This window comes from Hippocampus bargibanti, linkage group LG09, assembly GCF_051943395.1.
Source record: "Hippocampus bargibanti isolate YZ-2025 linkage group LG09, ASM5194339v1, whole genome shotgun sequence".
Classification (NCBI taxonomy): Eukaryota; Metazoa; Chordata; class Actinopteri; order Syngnathiformes; family Syngnathidae; genus Hippocampus; species Hippocampus bargibanti.
This window is the reverse complement of record NC_142742.1, coordinates 19,770,080-19,788,506: the sequence shown is the minus strand read 5'-3', so window position 1 is coordinate 19,788,506 and position 18,427 is coordinate 19,770,080. Positions and strand designations below refer to the sequence as shown.

Here is an 18,427-nt window from a genome sequence, read left to right as displayed (position 1 = left end):
GTTCCTGTCGACTGCTGTCAGGTTATTGACTAGATGGTCCAGAAAACCAGGGCCCACACCCATTTACCCATTTTCATAAGATGCTTGTATTTTGTATTTAAATATACATACTTTTAATTTAATATACGTACAAATCTACATACTTTAGGTCGTCTACTTTCTTCCTTTCATTATGTTGTTGCCTTAAATTGAGATTTTAATAATAATAAGACATTTTATTTTAAGCGCCTTACAAAGCTCTCAAGGACACTTTACAGTCACACACAAGCATAGACACTATAATACATAAAATACAATTACAAATAGAATACAATAAATAAAATATAATTAGAAACAAGTGATAGAGCTACACAGAAAATGCCATTTTAAATAGGTGGGTTTTGAGATGGGACTTGAAGGTGGGAAGAGAATCGATGTTACGAATGTTGGGAGGAAGTGAGTTCCAGAGTTTGGGGGCAGAGCAGCTGAAAGTTATGTCCCCCATCGTGCTGAGACGGGCAGGGGGCACACAGAGGTGGAGGGAGGAAGAGGATCTGAGGGAACGAGAGGAATAGAAATTTGAAGAAGGTCAGATAGGAATGGGGGGCAAGGTTATGGATAGCTTTAAATGTATAAAGAATAATTTTAAAGTTTACTCATTTTTGACCGGGAGCCAGTGGAGCCCTTTGAGGACGGGGGTGATGTGGTGAAAGGATGAGGTTCTGGTGATGATCCGGGCTGAAGAATTCTGGATGACTTGAAGTTTGTGGAGAAGTTTCTGAGGGACATGAAGGAGAAGTGAGTTGCAATAGTAAATCCGGGAGGTGACAAGACTATGAACAAGGATAGCAGTGGTGTGAGGGGTGAAAGATGGGGGAAGACGATTTATATTGCGTAGGTTTTCTCCATTGTGAGACAAATACAGATTTCTTATCTGACATCAAGCTGTTTCGGGAGCATGCTAGCGGTGTCAACAAATTCAAAGCAAATTGAATACTATGGTTTTATTTATTTAGCAATTTCATAAAATGAGCTGAACACTAACAGCATTAATTAACCTTTCCAAACATTTAACACAACAATAAATTCTTACCAAACAAAGTGACTGCAGTCAATAAACAATCTTTTGTCCCACAATGTTGGCTGCAATGTCACCGTGGTGTAATTGAGTTCTGGTTGAGTCAGTTTGCTTTCAGCTTTGTCAGGGCCACAGATCTTTACGCCTTTTTTTTAAAACAGTCAGTCACACAAAACATGTCAACATGTGTGCAAAACAACATCCATCATTGCTGAAAGGTATTAAATAAAGACTATTCTCTGATTGAACCCAATCTTTTATGGATTTGTTCACATGACAAAAACAAATATGACGTTAAATGTGAATGCAATGCATCAGTGATGTGGCACGCATGTGAATAAAGACAACATCTTAAAAAAAAGAAAAGACATCACTCGGTCCAGTGTCTATGGAAGGAAATATTTTCCCTCAATTTACCAACTCATACATCCAGAGTACCATAGCAGGAGGAGGTAAATGAAATGTATTATTATTATTATTATTATTATTATTATTATTATTATTATAGAAATGTGTTGGCGATATGAGGCAAATCTCCTCAATCTCCTGATTTAGTAATAATAATAATAATAATCATCATCATCATCATCATCATCAGCTATCAGAACACTCAAGGACACTTTACAGTCACAAACACAAGAGCAATAAAACCACAGATAAAACCATAAATAACAAATAAGAGATCAATCAAAATGTGAGCATTCATACACATAATCAGACCGGTATTCTTTATTTTTATTTATGTTTGGCTTTCAGCTGATGAGATGTCTGTCCATGGTGCTGAATTTTGTCAAATATATCACCCCACCCCCGCCCCCCAAAAAATGTGACTTACACTCCATTGTGACTGATATATGTTTATTTTCCCTTCAATATGCATTTTATCATGGCTAGGGCGACTCAGGGGCAACATTTAGTCTGTCAATGGGATCAGACCATGCACATAGGCCACACATGCGGCACCTTTCAGGTGATCTTTCCATAATTGTGTTGATTCATTGAATCTCGAGATTTTATCTTTTAAAAAAAGAAAGGAGGCATGATGCTACAAGACAAAAGACTGTTCCTCTCAATAAACACAAATCAGAGGAAGAATGCGAATGAAATTCGGAACATGAAAAGAGGACATCAAAACAAAGATTACGTTTTGTCCTGCTCCTTTTATTGCTTCATCGCCTGTGTTTATGGGTGTGGATGTGACAGCAACTAAGAATGAAAACATATTATTCGAGAGAATCACAGACACACTCTATTTGTATTTGATGTGCTTTAGTGCCTCCTTTTGGCCCCTTTGATTGGAAATAATCCTGACTGTCTAAATTGGCACAGATCTCATTAACTTTTAACAACAGTCTCTGTTGATTGTTTGAACAGCTTCTACTTTCTTCTGTATATAACTTAACTCATTCTGTTATCCAATAACAGATTATTAACTGTGAGGCAGGGCATCATTTCTGTCAGTCGTTTTCTCATTTCATTTTGGAGAGTCTTAAAGTGTTTTGACAGCTTTCAAAAATGTGGTAATAAACAACAGATGGGATGGGATGGAATGGTGTCTACAGCTTCCACTCAAATAAGGAGGCAATCACACAATTGCGGTGTGACAAAAATGTTGGGTCACCATAGTTTGCCAGACTCTACAGAAAGAGAGAAAAAAACACTTTTCAAGAACAGAGGGTGATGGATTTTATTGGATTGGATTGGATTTGCCTTTATTAGTCTCACAGTGGAGAAATTTACATTTCACAGCAGCAAAGTGATGAAAGGAATGAAAGTAGAAAAACAAAATACATGAGCTGCTGGAAAGGCAGCCACTCTCGGGGCGCCGCCTTGAAGTCAAAAGAACAAAAAAAAAACTAAATAAATAGTATGACAGCATAGAGACAATATGACAAAACAAAGACACAGAGAGACATTCATTCTTCAGGACTTGCTGTACCCTCTTTGTGATGACATGAAGAGGGTGATGGTGAGGGTTGAGAGTTGTGGAACGTTTTTGAACCCAAGATGTGAACCTTTTTTTTCAATCCAATATATTGAAAGGAATATTTTTACATAGTGGCAAACACTGTCTCAAGGTATTTTACACATTCACTTGACACTACTCATTTATTACAAGCCTAAAAGAAACCCAACTGAACCTAATTTCAAAAGTAGGTTTCAAGCCAGAGCCTCATTTCAAGCTGCGATATAACACGCCGTTGTTTTGGCAATGTCATGAATGTTTAAAATATTGACAGTGAACCATAAAGTGTCATTATTGTAGCTTTTGGGTAAGAAATGAGAGACCGGGGGCTTCTTTACAGTATCGATGCATCACATGAAATGCTGTCAATGCTTGATGTGAACGCAGACTGTCACCCTCGGTCATATTAATTGAAATCAGAATCAGGTGGGAAATGCAAGTCAGTTGTATGCAGTCTCTAATGAACTGCGGCAAGATGGTGCTGCAAGACTCGAGGTGTAAAGAAACTAAAATCTGCTGACCGATGTGATGGACAATTATAGGGAGAGCGACTGTAGCGACGATTTCAGCTTTGAGTCTTTCTGTAAAATCAATTGCATGCATGGGTATGTTCCTCAAACTACATCTTATTATCAAACAGGCTTGATGATTTGTCTTCAATATAGTTTGTCGAATTCTATGCGTGTATACAAGTGTGGAAACAATACTATGGAGAACTGGTGTGGTATCTCTACATGCATTATTTTTGCAATTATTTGTCCTGTGTAATGGGAGTGCTGTGTCAGTTTCCTCTTTACTTGGAACTTTGCATTTGGGGGAATAAAACATTCCAAAAGCATAATGTGGTTATATATAAATAAAGCAACAGCAAGCGATTTGGGACTATGTTGTGCAAAATTATGCTATTTGTTAACATTCTGGACGAATCAGAAGTCTGGTAATTGGTATCACTGTATTGGCACTGAAATCTCGTCTGAACAGGGGTGGGGGCCGGCTGGGGTGGGGAGGTGAGCTTCTTGACATGTTGACGTTTGCATGCAACACCACGCTGCCCTCCAGTGGCGGATAGATGAATTAAGACACTGTTTTGAGATGTAACATCTGTTCAAGTCAATTTCAGGCGACTTAAAAAATAAACAAACCAAAAAATTATTTTTTTTTGTTAAATTGACAGTAATGACTGTGGGTACCCTCAGTGGTCATTTAACAAATGTCAAAAAAAAGAAAAGGGAATGAAACCAAAAATTCTGAAGACACAAAAAGGAGAGGAGTAGCAGTAACTTACATTGTAGGAGAAAAACTACAGTCCTTTGGCAACACAAAATTCCGACTTATTTCAAACCGATAAACACTTTAAGGCAAAAATTAGTGCATCCAAAAGATAGGCTGCCAAATGAAAAACTAAGTAATGTAGTTTATTCAATACATTGTAAGAATGAAAATTGTAAAGAGCAGTACATTGGGGATACTAAACACATTCTCAAAAAAATACTTTATCAACATCGCAGAAATAATACTAGTGGGCCTCAATCTGCATTACATATGCCCCTAAAAGCTAGCAACCACTCATTTGATGACAACGAGGTTAAAATCTTAGTGAAAGAACATTGATAGTTTGAAAGGGGAGTAAAAGAAGCGCATAAAACAGCTAAAGCCTTCATTAAACCGATATGGTGGGGTGAGGTTCAATTTGGATCTTTCATACAATAGCCTGCTTAGGCAACATAGAATTAGTAATACTGGTGAGGTGATAGCGGTGGAAGTGGAGCAATCAGGCCAGTCGTTAGTCAGACAATAGGAACAAGAATGTCTCAGTTGGGTAACGCTTCTGACTTTGCACATAGGGAATGCGGTTCGAGTGAACGCTGGCGCATGTGGCTGCCACTGCTCACCCACAGAAAAACTTATCCTGTGACTGTAAAGTGACCTTGAGAGTTTCGAAAGGCGCTTAGAAATGAAATGTATTATTATATATATATATATATATATACATACATATATATATACACATACATACATATATATATATACACATACATATATATATATATACATATATATATATATACATATATATATATATATATATATATATATATATATATATATATATATATATACATATATATATATACATCCATATATATACATACATACATAGTATGTATGTATTACAAACATACATACACATATATATATATACACATTGTATGTATGTATTACAAACATACATACACATATATATATATATATACATATATACACACATATACATATATACACATATATATATACATATATATATATATACATACATATATATATACATACATATATACATACATATATATATATATACATACATACATATATATACATACACATATATATATATATATATACATACATAGTATGTATGTATTACAAACATACATACACATATATATACACATAGTATGTATGTATTACAAACATACATACACATATATATACACATAGTATGTATGGATTACAAACATACATACATACATACATATATATATATATATATATATATACATATACATATATACATACACATATATACATACATACATTATATATATATATATATATATATATATATATATACATACATATTATACATATATATATATATATATATATACATACATATTATATATATATATACATACATATATATATATATACACATATATATATACACATACATACATACATACATACATACATACATACATACATACATATATATATATATATATATATATATTTGACAGCACTGAGCATGGAATTAAGCTTCCTTCAGCACAGTCTACACAGCAACTACTCTTAACCAAGCCACTTTATTGCCATGAATGGAGGAACAATACAGCATTTTAAAGTGTTTTCAGACAACCATGACACCGCCATCACGACTTAATTAGACATCAGTATAAACCTGGCTAGAAGCGCGTCTCCCAGTGGGAACATGCACACCAAACTGCCCGTGTATTTGAATATATCAGCTCATTGAGCAGGAAAAATTAAGCAATTACTTTGTCATTAAGCCTGAATGCATGTTGTCTTCATAATATGTACAACCAAAAGGCACTTCCTGCTGGTGTCTCTGTCAGCTTGGCTGGAACAGATGCTAATTTAGCAGAACGTCTTAAAGTTGATAGAAGTGCGTGTACGTGTCTCCGTGTGTGAGTGCGTGTACGTGTGTGGAGGTGTGCGTGTGTGTGCACGTGAAGGTGTGTGAAGCGTCTCCATTTCAGCCCCAAGCAGGTTGTGTTAGTGAGGCTGACATGTAGTGTGAATGTGTGCGTGTGTGAGTAGGTGGAAAGAGTAGTGAAAAATATGCAGCATCACGCTCAAGATTTTGGTCCTGGCTGTGCAGATTAAATATGAAATTGCAAGAAAACAAAGCATTCAACTCAATCATAGAAATTATTTTTTAAAAAGAGGTTTTGTAGCGACATTTTGCATCATGTACACGTCATCATCGAAAAAAACTGCAAGACAAATCTTTTCCTAATAAATGACTACAAATGGCAGCAACTTTAGTATCTATACACCATTGACACTTCATTGTTATGTGTGTGTCAGTGTTATCCCCCACGGCGTCAAATTGTGAACAAAATAAAAGAATCATCAGTTCTACACTGTAAACTACATTCACAATAACGTTGGTCGTAAAAGCTTGACATTAGCTCTATACGTTTTTGAATTGTATTCTACCTAATTGTGCATCGCCCCGTGACTGAATGGCGACGAGAGCGGGGTGTACCCAATGTTTCCCCAAAGTCAACTGGCTCCAGCTTCCCTAATGATGAATGCATCACAATATTATGTGCATTTCCTTGATTAATTAATCATCCACAAAGTATAACAACTAAAAATAATAATGTGTATTTTTCTTCCTTGTAAATGTTCATCCAACATCCCCGTCAGCATATGTTGTGTCCTGGCAAGTTGGGTGTGTCTCCTTTGCGACACCCCGCAACGTCACATCTTTTTCGCTCGCTTCTTGGGTCTCTGGTTGAAGACTGGTGAAGTGCTCATCAGGGAGTCGGGCGAATGTGAAACAAAGCTGCCATCTGATGCCGCGCCAGCGGGAGAGGAGGCCATGGCAGCCCCCGACTCACTCATTGTCGACATGGGGCCCCCCTCTTCAAACACATCTCCACCCATGTGGTGATGGTGATGAGGATGATGATGATGAGAGGCAGCCTGGCCTTCCTCACCGTCATGCGGTTCTACTTTCACCTGTGTCCAAAGGGGGGAGTTGTTGGCCGCACCACCACCTAAGAAAAAAAATAAGGAGAAAATGGTTGCGTGATCATCAAAATTCACAATTTCTATTACCTTCTTACAGGTACCGCTGTTCAGTTACGGCATTTGTTGAAGCACTGACTTGGGATACTATATTTCAACTCAGTTTATTTTATTTTATGCATCAACAAACTGCATTCCGTTGAAGTCATCCACAGGTGCACAAGCTCCAATGTGGAATATCGGGGCCAGGACGTTCTGGCTCTATCTGAAGAAGGGTTGACACTAGTTGTTGTCACTACAATTACAGTAATGCCAATGGAACAAGACCAGTGTGATAATAATAATAATAATAATAATAATAATAATAATAATAATAATAATAATGTTAACAATAATGTTAATAATAACATACATAATAATAATACATTTCATTAATAAGCGACTTTCAAAATTCTTCAGGTCACTTTACAGTCACAAGATGAAGCCTTTCTGTGGGCACCCACACACACCAGCGTTCACGCAACCCGGAAGTCAATAGACAGAAAGCTAGCTAGCCAGCTAGTATATAGCTAATAAATAGCCAACAACCCGGAATCACTCAAATAGAGAGAAAAGCTAGCTATCTAGCTAATAGCCAGTTAAAGGACAACCAACGTCACTTTTTGGTTTCTTAACTGACATCAGAAAAACGTTTTATAGCATCTAAAATACCCAAAACATGCAGTATGATATTTTTATTTAAATGCAAAACACCAATAAAAATGACTTAAAGTGTCCAAAATCTGCAAAAAGTTGAGCTGCGAATTGTGCATTTTCCGAAAGTCCCGCCCCCAGTTCATGACGTCACGCCAAGACGTCTTGCATTGCTGGAGAATCAAAACAATGGCTTCAGATTCGGAGAATATACTTTCTTGTTACACATCCAGTTATGAATATGATTCAAATAGTTCTGAAGAGGAAAGCATACATGTTTGCAATTGATTAAATAATTTATTCCGTGCCATTTTGAGGCAACATTGGGGGGAAATCTCTCACCCAAAAAGAGGCACAAAATGGCCACCGAGCTGTTGTGAGGAATGAATCACAGGCTGATAAATTCCTTCCATGGAGCTTGGATGTCCTCTTCTGGCGGCTTTTGGGTGCAACACAAGGTTTTCAGACCAAACAAGTATAGCAAAATACATTGACGTGATGGAAGGACTGCTACAATGTGTCATTTTTTGGTCAGGGGCGTTCCTTTAGTGACGTCACGTATGGACTCGTCACCAACTCAGAAACAAGACTTCCTGAATATTCAGCGCGAGTCTTAAAACGTAAAATATAGCTATATGCAGTGGAATCTTATTAAAATATGCTCAGTAGAAGTCATTTGAAGCCATTTTACAAATTATGGACACAACTTGTCCGGAGACGTCGGTTGTCCTTCAATAGATAGGACTTGAACTTGGTTAATTGAACCCGGAAGTCAATAGACAGAAAGCTAGATAGCCAGCTAGTAGATAGCTAATAAATAGCCAACAACCTGGAATAACTCACATAGAGAGAAAAGCTAGCTAGCTAATAGCCAGTCAATAGATAGAACTTGAACTTGGTTAATTGATTTTTTATCATCCTTATGTGATGCTATCTATTAGCTATCTAGCTATTTATTAGCTATTTGGCCAGCTTTCTATCTATTTGAGTTATTCTGGGTTGAGTGAACGCTCGTGTGGCTGCCGCTGCTCACACACAGAAAAACCTGTGACTGTAAAGTGACCTTGAGAGTTTTGAGAGGCGCTTATAAATTAAATGTATTATTATTATTACTACAATTAAAGGTGTTAGGATAGGAGGAAATATTATTTAAGGGGGTCAGCATCATGTAACAACCATTTTGTAGCAGCATTTGCATTTGCTCTGATGCTTTTCTTCAGGCGACCTTATGCACTAAGAGAGAACTTGAATTCTTCATTGCATATGTGACAGGGATCCCAGCCAAGGGAAGTTAAAATAGAGGAAAATGAAACAGATCAGACAAGGGGGTTGTAAATTTATGAGTGCAAGATTGCATATGAAATATCTGCTACATAATTATACAAATACCATTCATGTTTAACGAGGTTTTTCAGCAACTTTGGTCATCCCCCATCAGGTCTCATTATAGTTAGTTAGTTTAGTATTATAAATGATAATTAAAATCATGGTATACTAGGAGTCAACAGTAATAAACATGTCCCATAATAATTTCCTTCATTAGAATAATAATTTATCGAGTAGAAGAAAGGTAGATAAGGAGACTTGGTGGTGGAATGGGGAGGTGCAGGAGTGTATACAGAGAAAGAGGTTAGCAAAGAAGAAGTGGGACACTGAGAGGACGGACGACAGTAGACAGCATTACAAGGAGATGCAGCGCACGGTTAAAAAGGTGGCAAAGGCCAAACAAGAGGCCTATGATGACTTGTATGCTCGGCTGGACAGCAAGGAAGGTGAGACTGATCTTTACAGGCTGGTGAGACAGAGAGACAAAGATGGTAAGGACCTGCAGCAGGTTCAGGTGATTAAGGATAGAGATGGCAATGTACCCTCCATGAGTCGTCACCTTACCGTGGTGGAGGGGTTTGTGTGTCCCAATGATCCTAGGAGCGAGGTTGTCTGGGGCTTCATGCCCCTGGTAGGGTCACCCATGGCAAACAGGTCATGGGTGAGGGACCAGACAAAGTACGACTCAGAAGACCCCATATGATGAAAAAGAGAAATGGATTTGGTTTTCCCTTGCCCGGACGCGGGTCACCGGGGCCTCTCTCTGGAGCCAGGCCTGGAGATGGGGCTCGTTGGCGAGCGCCTGGTGGCCGGGCCTACACCCATGGGGCCCGGTCGGGCTCAGCCCGAAGAGGAAACGTGGGTCCCCCTTCTCAAGGGCTCACCACCCATGGGAGGGGCCAGAGGGGTCGGGTGCAATGTGAGCTGGGCAGCAGCCAAAGGCGGGGACCCTGGCGGTCCGACCCTCGACTGCAGAAGCTAGCTCTGGGGACGTGGAATGTCACCTCTCTTACAGGGAAGGAGCCTGAGCTGGTGCACGAGGTTGAAAAGTTCCGACTAGACATAGTTGGGCTTGCCTCCACACACAGCCTGGGTTCCGGTACCAGCCCTCTCGAGAGGGGTTGGACTCTCTTCCACTCTGGAGTTGCCCACGGTGAGATTCGGAGAGCAGGTGTCGGCATACTTATTGCCCCCCGACTCGCCACCTGTACGTTGGGATTCACCCCGGTAGAGGTGAATCCCAAAAGGATTGCTTCCCTCCGCCTTCGGGTGGGGGGACGGGTTCTGTGTTGTCTGTGCATATGCACCAAACAGCAGTTCAGTGTACCCATCCTTTTTGGAGACCTTAGGGGGTGTGCTGGAGAGCGCTCCCCCTGGGGACTCCCTCGTTCTGCTGGGCGATTTCAATGCTCATGTGGGCAATGACAGTGGGACCTGGAAGGGCGTGATTGGGAGGAATCCTTGGTCGCAGTTCGATGATTGACTTTATAGTTGTATCATCGGATTTGCGGACACTCGAGTGAAGACAGGGGCGGAGCTGTTTGCTGATCACCACCTGGTGGTGAGTAGGCTCCGTTGGTGGGGGAAGATGCCAGTCCGACCTGGAAGACCCAAACGTGTTGTGAGGGTTTGTTGGGAACGTCTGGCAGAATCCCCTGTCAGAAGGAGTTTCAACTCCCACCTCCGGCAGAACTATACACATGTCCCGGGGGAGGTGGGGGACATTGAGTCCGAATGGACCATGTTCCGTACCTCCCTTGCTGAGGCGGCAAATCAGAGTTGCGGCCGTAAGGTGGTTGGTGCCTGTTGTGGCGGCAATCCCCGTACTCGCTGGTGAACACCAGTAGTAAGGGATGCCGTAAAGCTGAAGAAGGAGTCCTACCGGGCTTATATAGCCTGTGGGACTCCTGAGACAGCTGACACGTATCGACTAGCCAAGCGGAATGCAGCCTCGGTGGTCGCCGAGGCAAAAACACGGGCATGGGAAGAGTTCGGTGAGGCCATGGAAGCCGACTTCCGGACCGCTTCGAGGAAATTCTGGTCCACCATCCAGCGTCTCAGGAGGGGAAAGCAGTGCAGCACTAACACTGTGTACAGTGAGAGTGGGGCGCTGCTGACTTCGACTCGAGACGTCGTGAACTGGTGGGCAGAGTACTTCGAAGACCTCCTCAACTCCACCAACATGCCTTCCTTGGAGGAAGCAGTGTCTGGGGACTCCGGGGTGGGCCCTCCGATCCTTGTGACTGGAGTCACCGAGGTGGTTAAAAAGCTCCTCGGTGGCAAGGCCCCGGGGGTGGATGAGATCCGACCGGAGTTCCTAAAGGCTCTGGATGTTGTGGGGCTGTCCTGGCTGACACGCCTCTGCAACATTGCGTGGTCATGGGGGAGAGTGCCTCTGGATTTGCAGACCGGGGTGGTGGTCCCCCTTTTTAAAAAGGGGGACCGGAGGGTGTGTTCCAACTACAGAGGGATCATACTTCTCAGCCTCCCTGGAAAGGTCTATTCAGGGGTCCTAGAGGGGCGGGTCCGTCGGAAAGTCGAGCCTCAGATTGAGGAGGAACAGTGTGGTTTTCGTCCCGGCCGCGAGACAGTGGACCAGCTCTACACCCTTAGCAGGGTCCTCGAGGGTGCATGGGAAGTCGCCCAACCAGTATACATGTGCTTTGTGGATTTGGAGATTGCGTTTGACCGTGTCCCTCGTGGAGTTCTGTGGGGGGTGCTTCGGGAATATGGGGTACAGGAGCGCCTGATACGGGCCGTTCGGTCCCTATACGACCGATGTCAGAGTCTGGTTCGCATTGCCGGCAGTAAGTCGGAATCGTTTCCAGTGAGAGTTGGGCTCCGCCAAGGCTGCCCTTTGTCACCGATTCTGTTCATAACCTTTATGGACAGAATTTCTAGGTGCAGCCGAAGCGTTGAAGGTTTCCGTTTTGGTGGCCTCAGTATAGCATCTCTGCTTTTTGCAGATGATGTTGTACTGTTGGGGCCTTCAAGTGGAGCTCTCCAACTCTCGGTTGAGCGTTTCGCAGCCGAATGTGAAGCGGCTGGGATGAGAATCAGCACCTCCAAATCTGAGACAATGATTCTCAGTCGGAAAAGGGTGGAGTGCCCTCTCCGGGTGGGGGAGGAGATTTTCCCTCAAGTGGAGGAGTTTAAGTATCTGGGTGTCTTGTTCACGAGTGAGGGTGAAAGGGATCGAGAGGTCGACAGGCGGATCGGTGCGGCGTCTGCCGTGATGCGGACTTTGTACCGATCTGTCGTGGTGAAGAAGGAGCTGAGCCAAAAAGCAAAGCTCTCAATCTACCGGTCGATCTACGTCCCAACCCTCATCTATGGTCACGAGCTATGGGTTGTGTCCGAAAGAACGAGATCCCGGATGCAAGCGGCCGAAATGAGCTTTCTTCGTCAGGTGTCCGGGCTCTCCCTTAGAGATAAGGTGAGAAGCTCGGTCATCCGGGAGGGGCTCAAAGTCGAGCCGCTTCTCCTCCACATCGAGAGGAGCCAGACGAGGTGGGTCGGGCATCTGATTAGGATACCCCCGGGACGTCTCCCTCGTGAGGTGTTCCGGGCATCGGGCATGCCCCACTGGCAGGAGACCCCGGGGACAACCCAGAACACGCTGGAGAGACGAGCTAGAAGAAGTGGCTGGGGAGAGGGAAGTCTGGGCTTCCCTACTGAAGCTGCTGCCCCCGCGACCCGACCCCGGATAAGCGGCAGAAGATGGATGGATGGATGGTTGGATGGATGGATGAATGGATGGCAATGTATTAACAGGTGCCAGTAGTGTGATGGCAAGATGGAAAGAGTACTTTGAAGAATTGATGAATGAGGAAAATGAGAAGGAACAAAGAGTAGAAGACGTGACTGTGGTGGACCAAGACTTAGCAAACATTAGCAAGGATGAAGTGAGGAGGGCGCTGAAGAGGATGAAGGGGGGAAAGGCACTCGGGCCTGATGATTTACCAATCGAGGTATGGAAGTGTCTTGGAGAGGTGGCGGTGGTGTTCCTGACTGGGTTATTCAACAAGATCTTAGATGGTGAACAGATGCCTGAAGAATGGAGACGTGGTGTACTCGTGCCCATTTTTAAGAACAAAGGAGATGTGCAGAGTTGTACGAACTACAGAGGAATAAAGTTGATGAGCCACACAATGAAACTCTGGGAAAGAGTAGTTGAAGCTAGACTAAGAGCAGAAGTGAACATTTGTGAGCAGCAGTATGGCTTAATGCCCAAAAAGAGTACGAAAGATGCAGTGTTTGCTTTAAGAATGCTGATAGAGACGTACAGAGAAGGTCAGAAGGAATTGCATTGTGTCTTTGTAGATCTGGAGAAAGCGTATGGCAGGGTGCCCAGAGAAGAGCTGTGGCATTGCATGAGGAAGTCTGGAGTGACGGAAAAGTATGTCAGAGCGGTGCAAGACATGTATCATGGCTGTAAGACAGTAGTGAGGTGTGTTGTCGGTGTGACTGAGGAATTCAAGGTGGAGGTGGGACTCCACCAGGGGTCAGCTCTGAGCCCCTTCTTGTTTGCTATGGTGATGGACAGGCTGACAGACGATGTTAGACAAGAATCTCCTTGGACCATGATGTTTGCAGAAGACATTGTGATTTGTAGCGAGAACAGGGAACAGGTGGCGGAGAAACTAGAGATGTGGAGATATGCCCTGAAAAGGAGAGAAATGAAGACGGAATATGTGTGTGTGAATGGGAGGGATCCAAGTGCAACAGTGATGCTACAGGGAGAAGAGATAAAGAAGGTGGAGGATTTTAAGTACTTGGGGTCAACTGTCCAGAGCAATGGAGAGTGTGGAAAAGAGGTGAAGAAGCGTGTCCAGGCAGGCTGGAGAAAAATGTCAGGTGTGATGTGTGATAGAAGGGTTTCAGCTAGGATGAAAGGAAAACTGTATAAAACAGTGGTGAGACCAGCCATGATGTTTGGACTGGAGACAGTGCCACTGAAGAAAAGACAGGAAGCAGAACTGGAGGTAGCAGAGCTGAAGATGTTGAGGTTTTCTTTGGGAGTGACCAGGTTGGATAGGATCAGGAATGACTACATTAGAGGGACAACTCATATTAGAGGCTTTGGAGAGAAAGTCAGAGAGGCCAGACTGAGATGGTTTGGACATGTCCAGAGGAGAGAGAGTGACTATATCGGGAGAAGGTTGCTGAGCCTTGAACTGCCAGACAGGAGACCGAGAGGAGGTTTATGAATGTGGTCAAAGAGGACATGAAGGTAGCTGGTGTGAGAGAAGAGGATGCACAAAACCAGGATAGATGGAGGACACTGATTCGCTGTGGCGACCCCTGAGGGGAAAAGCCGAAAGGAAAAGAAGAAGAATAATAATAACTTATGAATCCGAATGACTCACCAGGTAGTTTGTAATTCTGCTTTCTCGATCTTTTTTTCTATGCATGTTTGGTTCCCTCACAATACTGTTTGAGTGACAGCCAACCTTTGCTGGTTTAATCATGCCCAATTCCACGAATTCTTTATCCCTCCATCCAGAGACGTCACTGTTCCCCTATCACCCTTGTGTAGGATAGATAACTCTCTTCCATATCTTTACAATGTAAAAAGTTGTGTGCTCTGCCGAGCGAGCAATCACACGGACGTGCACGTAAGCGTTACATTAAAAACAAAATCTGTGTATGTGTATATATATATATATATATATATATATATATATATATATATATATATAAGGACTGTGAGACTAATAAAGGCAAATCCAATCCAAAAGCGCGGTAAGGGAGCTGCCATATCGACCAAAACACACGAAAGCATGCCGACACCAGCACTACGCATTCTGATCATCCTATCACCCTTCAAAACAAATGTTATTGCGGTTGTGTATGGAAATAAAATAACTTTTATATGAAAATAGAAAATATCACTTTGGCTGGAAAAAAATAGCAAAATTCCGCTAAATAGCGGACGTCTGGGATCCCTGGTATGAATAAAAATAGAACTCACTTGAGGTGTGAGGAGAGTGGTCGGCATCCAGGCCTGCGGACAGCCTCTCACCGTGAGCCCCAAGAACCCCCATGGGCAAGGCTTGGTCCCCAGATGCTAAGTCGGCCTCTGGCTCTTCACTGACAGGGAAGGAAATGTCACTCATGGGCTCCTCCTTGATCCTGAAGGGCTTTGAGTCCTCCAGAGACTTTTCAGGATTCACCAACCTTTCATATTCTTCTGACAGATCATTACTAACCTGAAAGGGAAACCGCAATTTTCAGGCCTCATCAGCAGTTCAAAAATGAATAAATAAAAGGGCCGCCATACTGCACACCTCCGGGTGGTTATTTTATAGTCAGAATGTAAATGGATAAATGTCCACCTTCCTATGCAAATCAATTTCTCAAAACACCCAGGACAGGGGAACCAATTAAAATAAAACACTTACCCAACCTGTAAATCATCAATGTATATTTGGTAATCCCGTCCTCAACATTTTTGCAGCAGAGAGCACATGGACTCTCACTCAACAATCTTACTTGAGGCCAAGGCGAGTCATAAAACTTGATTTTCCTCACCTGTAACATGTAGCTATGATAATCCTTGATGCGCACTTGCCAGAAGCGCTGGAGGGCAAGCACGCTTCCGATGCCCACTTCATGGAAAACTTGCTCCATCACGTCAGGAAAAGGACTGGCCCCCAGCCGGGCCTCCCGGTCCACGGCTACGCGCAGGAGGCGGGTAAATCGTAGGTAGTGTTCGTGAACCAGGTCGGTGAGAGTTTCGAGCACGCTCTCATGGGCCGTCTCAAAGCCTGCGTGGGCCAAAATGGTGGCCACCGACTGATAAAGGAGCTGTCTGCAGGAGGGCCAACTCAGCTCTGTGACCGGCTCTCCTCTACCTCTGTTAATAATAAAAAAATCCAATTAATGGACAAACAAAGGACTAATCAAAGACTTTGCATAAGCAGAAGCTGATCTGGAACCAAAGGATTGTCTTCTTCTTTTCCTTTTGGCTTTTCCCTTCAAGGGGTCACCACAGCGAATGTTTGAATCTTCAAATGTTTGATTTACATGTTTGTTTTGGCCAAGCTTTTACATTTGATGCCCTTCCTGACACAACCCTGTGTATTTATCCGGGTTTGGTACCGGCTCAAGAAGACACTGGCTTATGTCCTTTTGGCTACAGAACAAGCAACTCTATGAACTTAATAAAGATGAAGATGCTCAGTAAAAGGCTCCCAAACACAAAATGGTCATCGGCACAGAAACATTCAAAAAACAAAACTATACTCACCATTTGATGACAATGGTCTGGGCATCTCTTTCCCCAGATTACATCACAAACAGAACTTCAAAGTCCTATAAGATGCTTTATCTTCCAGTCACAGTTCAGAATAATTTTATCTCCTACAAAAACTATTCATGTGCTCGTGATATGGTGGTTAATGAGTTGAAATTTAGGAGGCTAAACATCAAGATACCTGCATTTGTCACTACATATTAAATATATTACATTTGAATGTCTGGAACCAAAGGATCATGAAAAAAAAAAGATCTTGTTTTTTTCTAGGGATGCCAGTCTGATTCCTGGTGATATGTCCTTGGGTAAATGGTCTTTACTTATTCATTTAATTTTATTACTGAACACTTTTTTTGAATGTTGCTGTGCCGATGACCATTTTGTGTTTGGGAGCCTTTTACTGAGCATCTTCATCTTTAGGCGTCGCAAGAGTGTATTTTGTTTTTCTACTTAGTTCTTTTTCTTTCCTCTTACTTTCATAACTTTGCTGCTGTGAAATGTAAATTTCTGCACTGCGAGACGAATAAAGGTCCATCCAATCCAATTCTATTCGTTGATGTTTCAGAATTGAATTACAACAGGTTGACCACAACTTTTCGTGACAAAAGTAGATGGACTTACTTGTAAAAGTCACTTTCAGGGTCACTGTGACGGAGCTGAAAGGGTTTCCAAGGATCTTTGCAGTCAGGTGGCAGCAAGTCTTCCGGCATGGCAGGTGGGGTTGGAGGGCACAGTGGCTGGTTTGTTTCAACATCTTCCAACCTGCCCCCAACCTCGGAAGACGTTGAGCTTTGACCCTGAGCTGCAGCTAAAAGGCCACGGAGTCGGCGGGCGTGCTGGCACAGCTGCACTGTGTGAATGGTAAGACTACAAGGCTCTGATGGGACATCCAGCATCGTGGTGGGGCGTGGACGCTGGGCAGACGGCTGATGAAGTGGAGGATCCTGCATCTCGACCGATCGAAACTCCCGCTGGAGCAGATCAAAGGAGCTGCGACTGGCGGGAGCCCCTGCAGGCCCAGGGATCTCGCCCCAGTAGCGCATCATGGTGAGGGATCACAGACAAAAAGATCCTGCAATGTTAAGAAGGCCCAAATAAATTACAATAAAAACGAGAGCCCCACACTGTTTCCAAATGTTGACATATAACATATAACCTTGTTTAATTAAACATGTGTCCAAATTCTCTACATTTCAGCCTTTTAATAATTAATAGTTCAATATTCTACACAGTAAGGAAAGCTTTCCCTAATTTCAAAAAACAACCTTCGGTTCCTCTCTTTGTAGATTTACGCGCATTAAAATTGTCAAAATGATCAAATAAAAACTCCCAAACAGTCACATTCCGGTAATGATTAGGATAACGTATCACGCGTTACTGTTGTCAAATTATCTTGCGTAGCTTGATAACATAGATTGTATTCTTGAGGTGAATACAAATCGAAAGTCTGCGAACATAATTCTCCATTGAATCGGGAAAACCACAGCATTTCCCAACGCAATGCATTGGGACGAGACCACTAGGCTGCGTACATGCATATTAAATACACACAAATATAACGACTAAAGTAAGTGTAAGTAAGGGAATGGTTCCTTACCTTTTCAACAAAAGAAGCTTTTGCCAATGTATGTATGTTAAATGAGCAATAAATGAGTTTCGTCGTTATTTGAACTCTCGTGCAGGAAGCAATCCTTTAATTCCTTCTTGAAACACATTCCGGTAAAATACAAGATGAAATACTTTGTTCCGCAGACAAAATGCATATCAGTAACACATTTTTTTTATTCGGTTCAAGGCTGAAATTTTAGTTTTGAGTGTAAATATTTTAAACTGGAATATCAATGTT

At 42.4% G+C, this 18,427-nt stretch overlaps 1 protein-coding gene across 1 annotated transcript; it reads right to left on the bottom strand.

Annotated features, from left to right (window-relative positions):
• Positions 1-5,871: 5,871 nt before the first annotated feature.
• On the bottom strand, positions 5,872-18,302 carry supt7l (SPT7 like, STAGA complex subunit gamma). Its single transcript, XM_089004439.1, has 5 exons — positions 18,179-18,302; positions 17,203-17,653; positions 15,858-16,182; positions 15,298-15,535; positions 5,872-7,333 (listed from the first exon to the last, which is right to left on the bottom strand). The coding sequence occupies exons 2-5, from the start codon at positions 17,625-17,627 to the stop codon at positions 7,035-7,037; spliced, it is 1,287 nt and encodes a 428-aa protein (XP_088860565.1). The 5' UTR covers positions 17,628-17,653; positions 18,179-18,302; the 3' UTR covers positions 5,872-7,034.
• Positions 18,303-18,427: the final 125 nt, after the last annotated feature.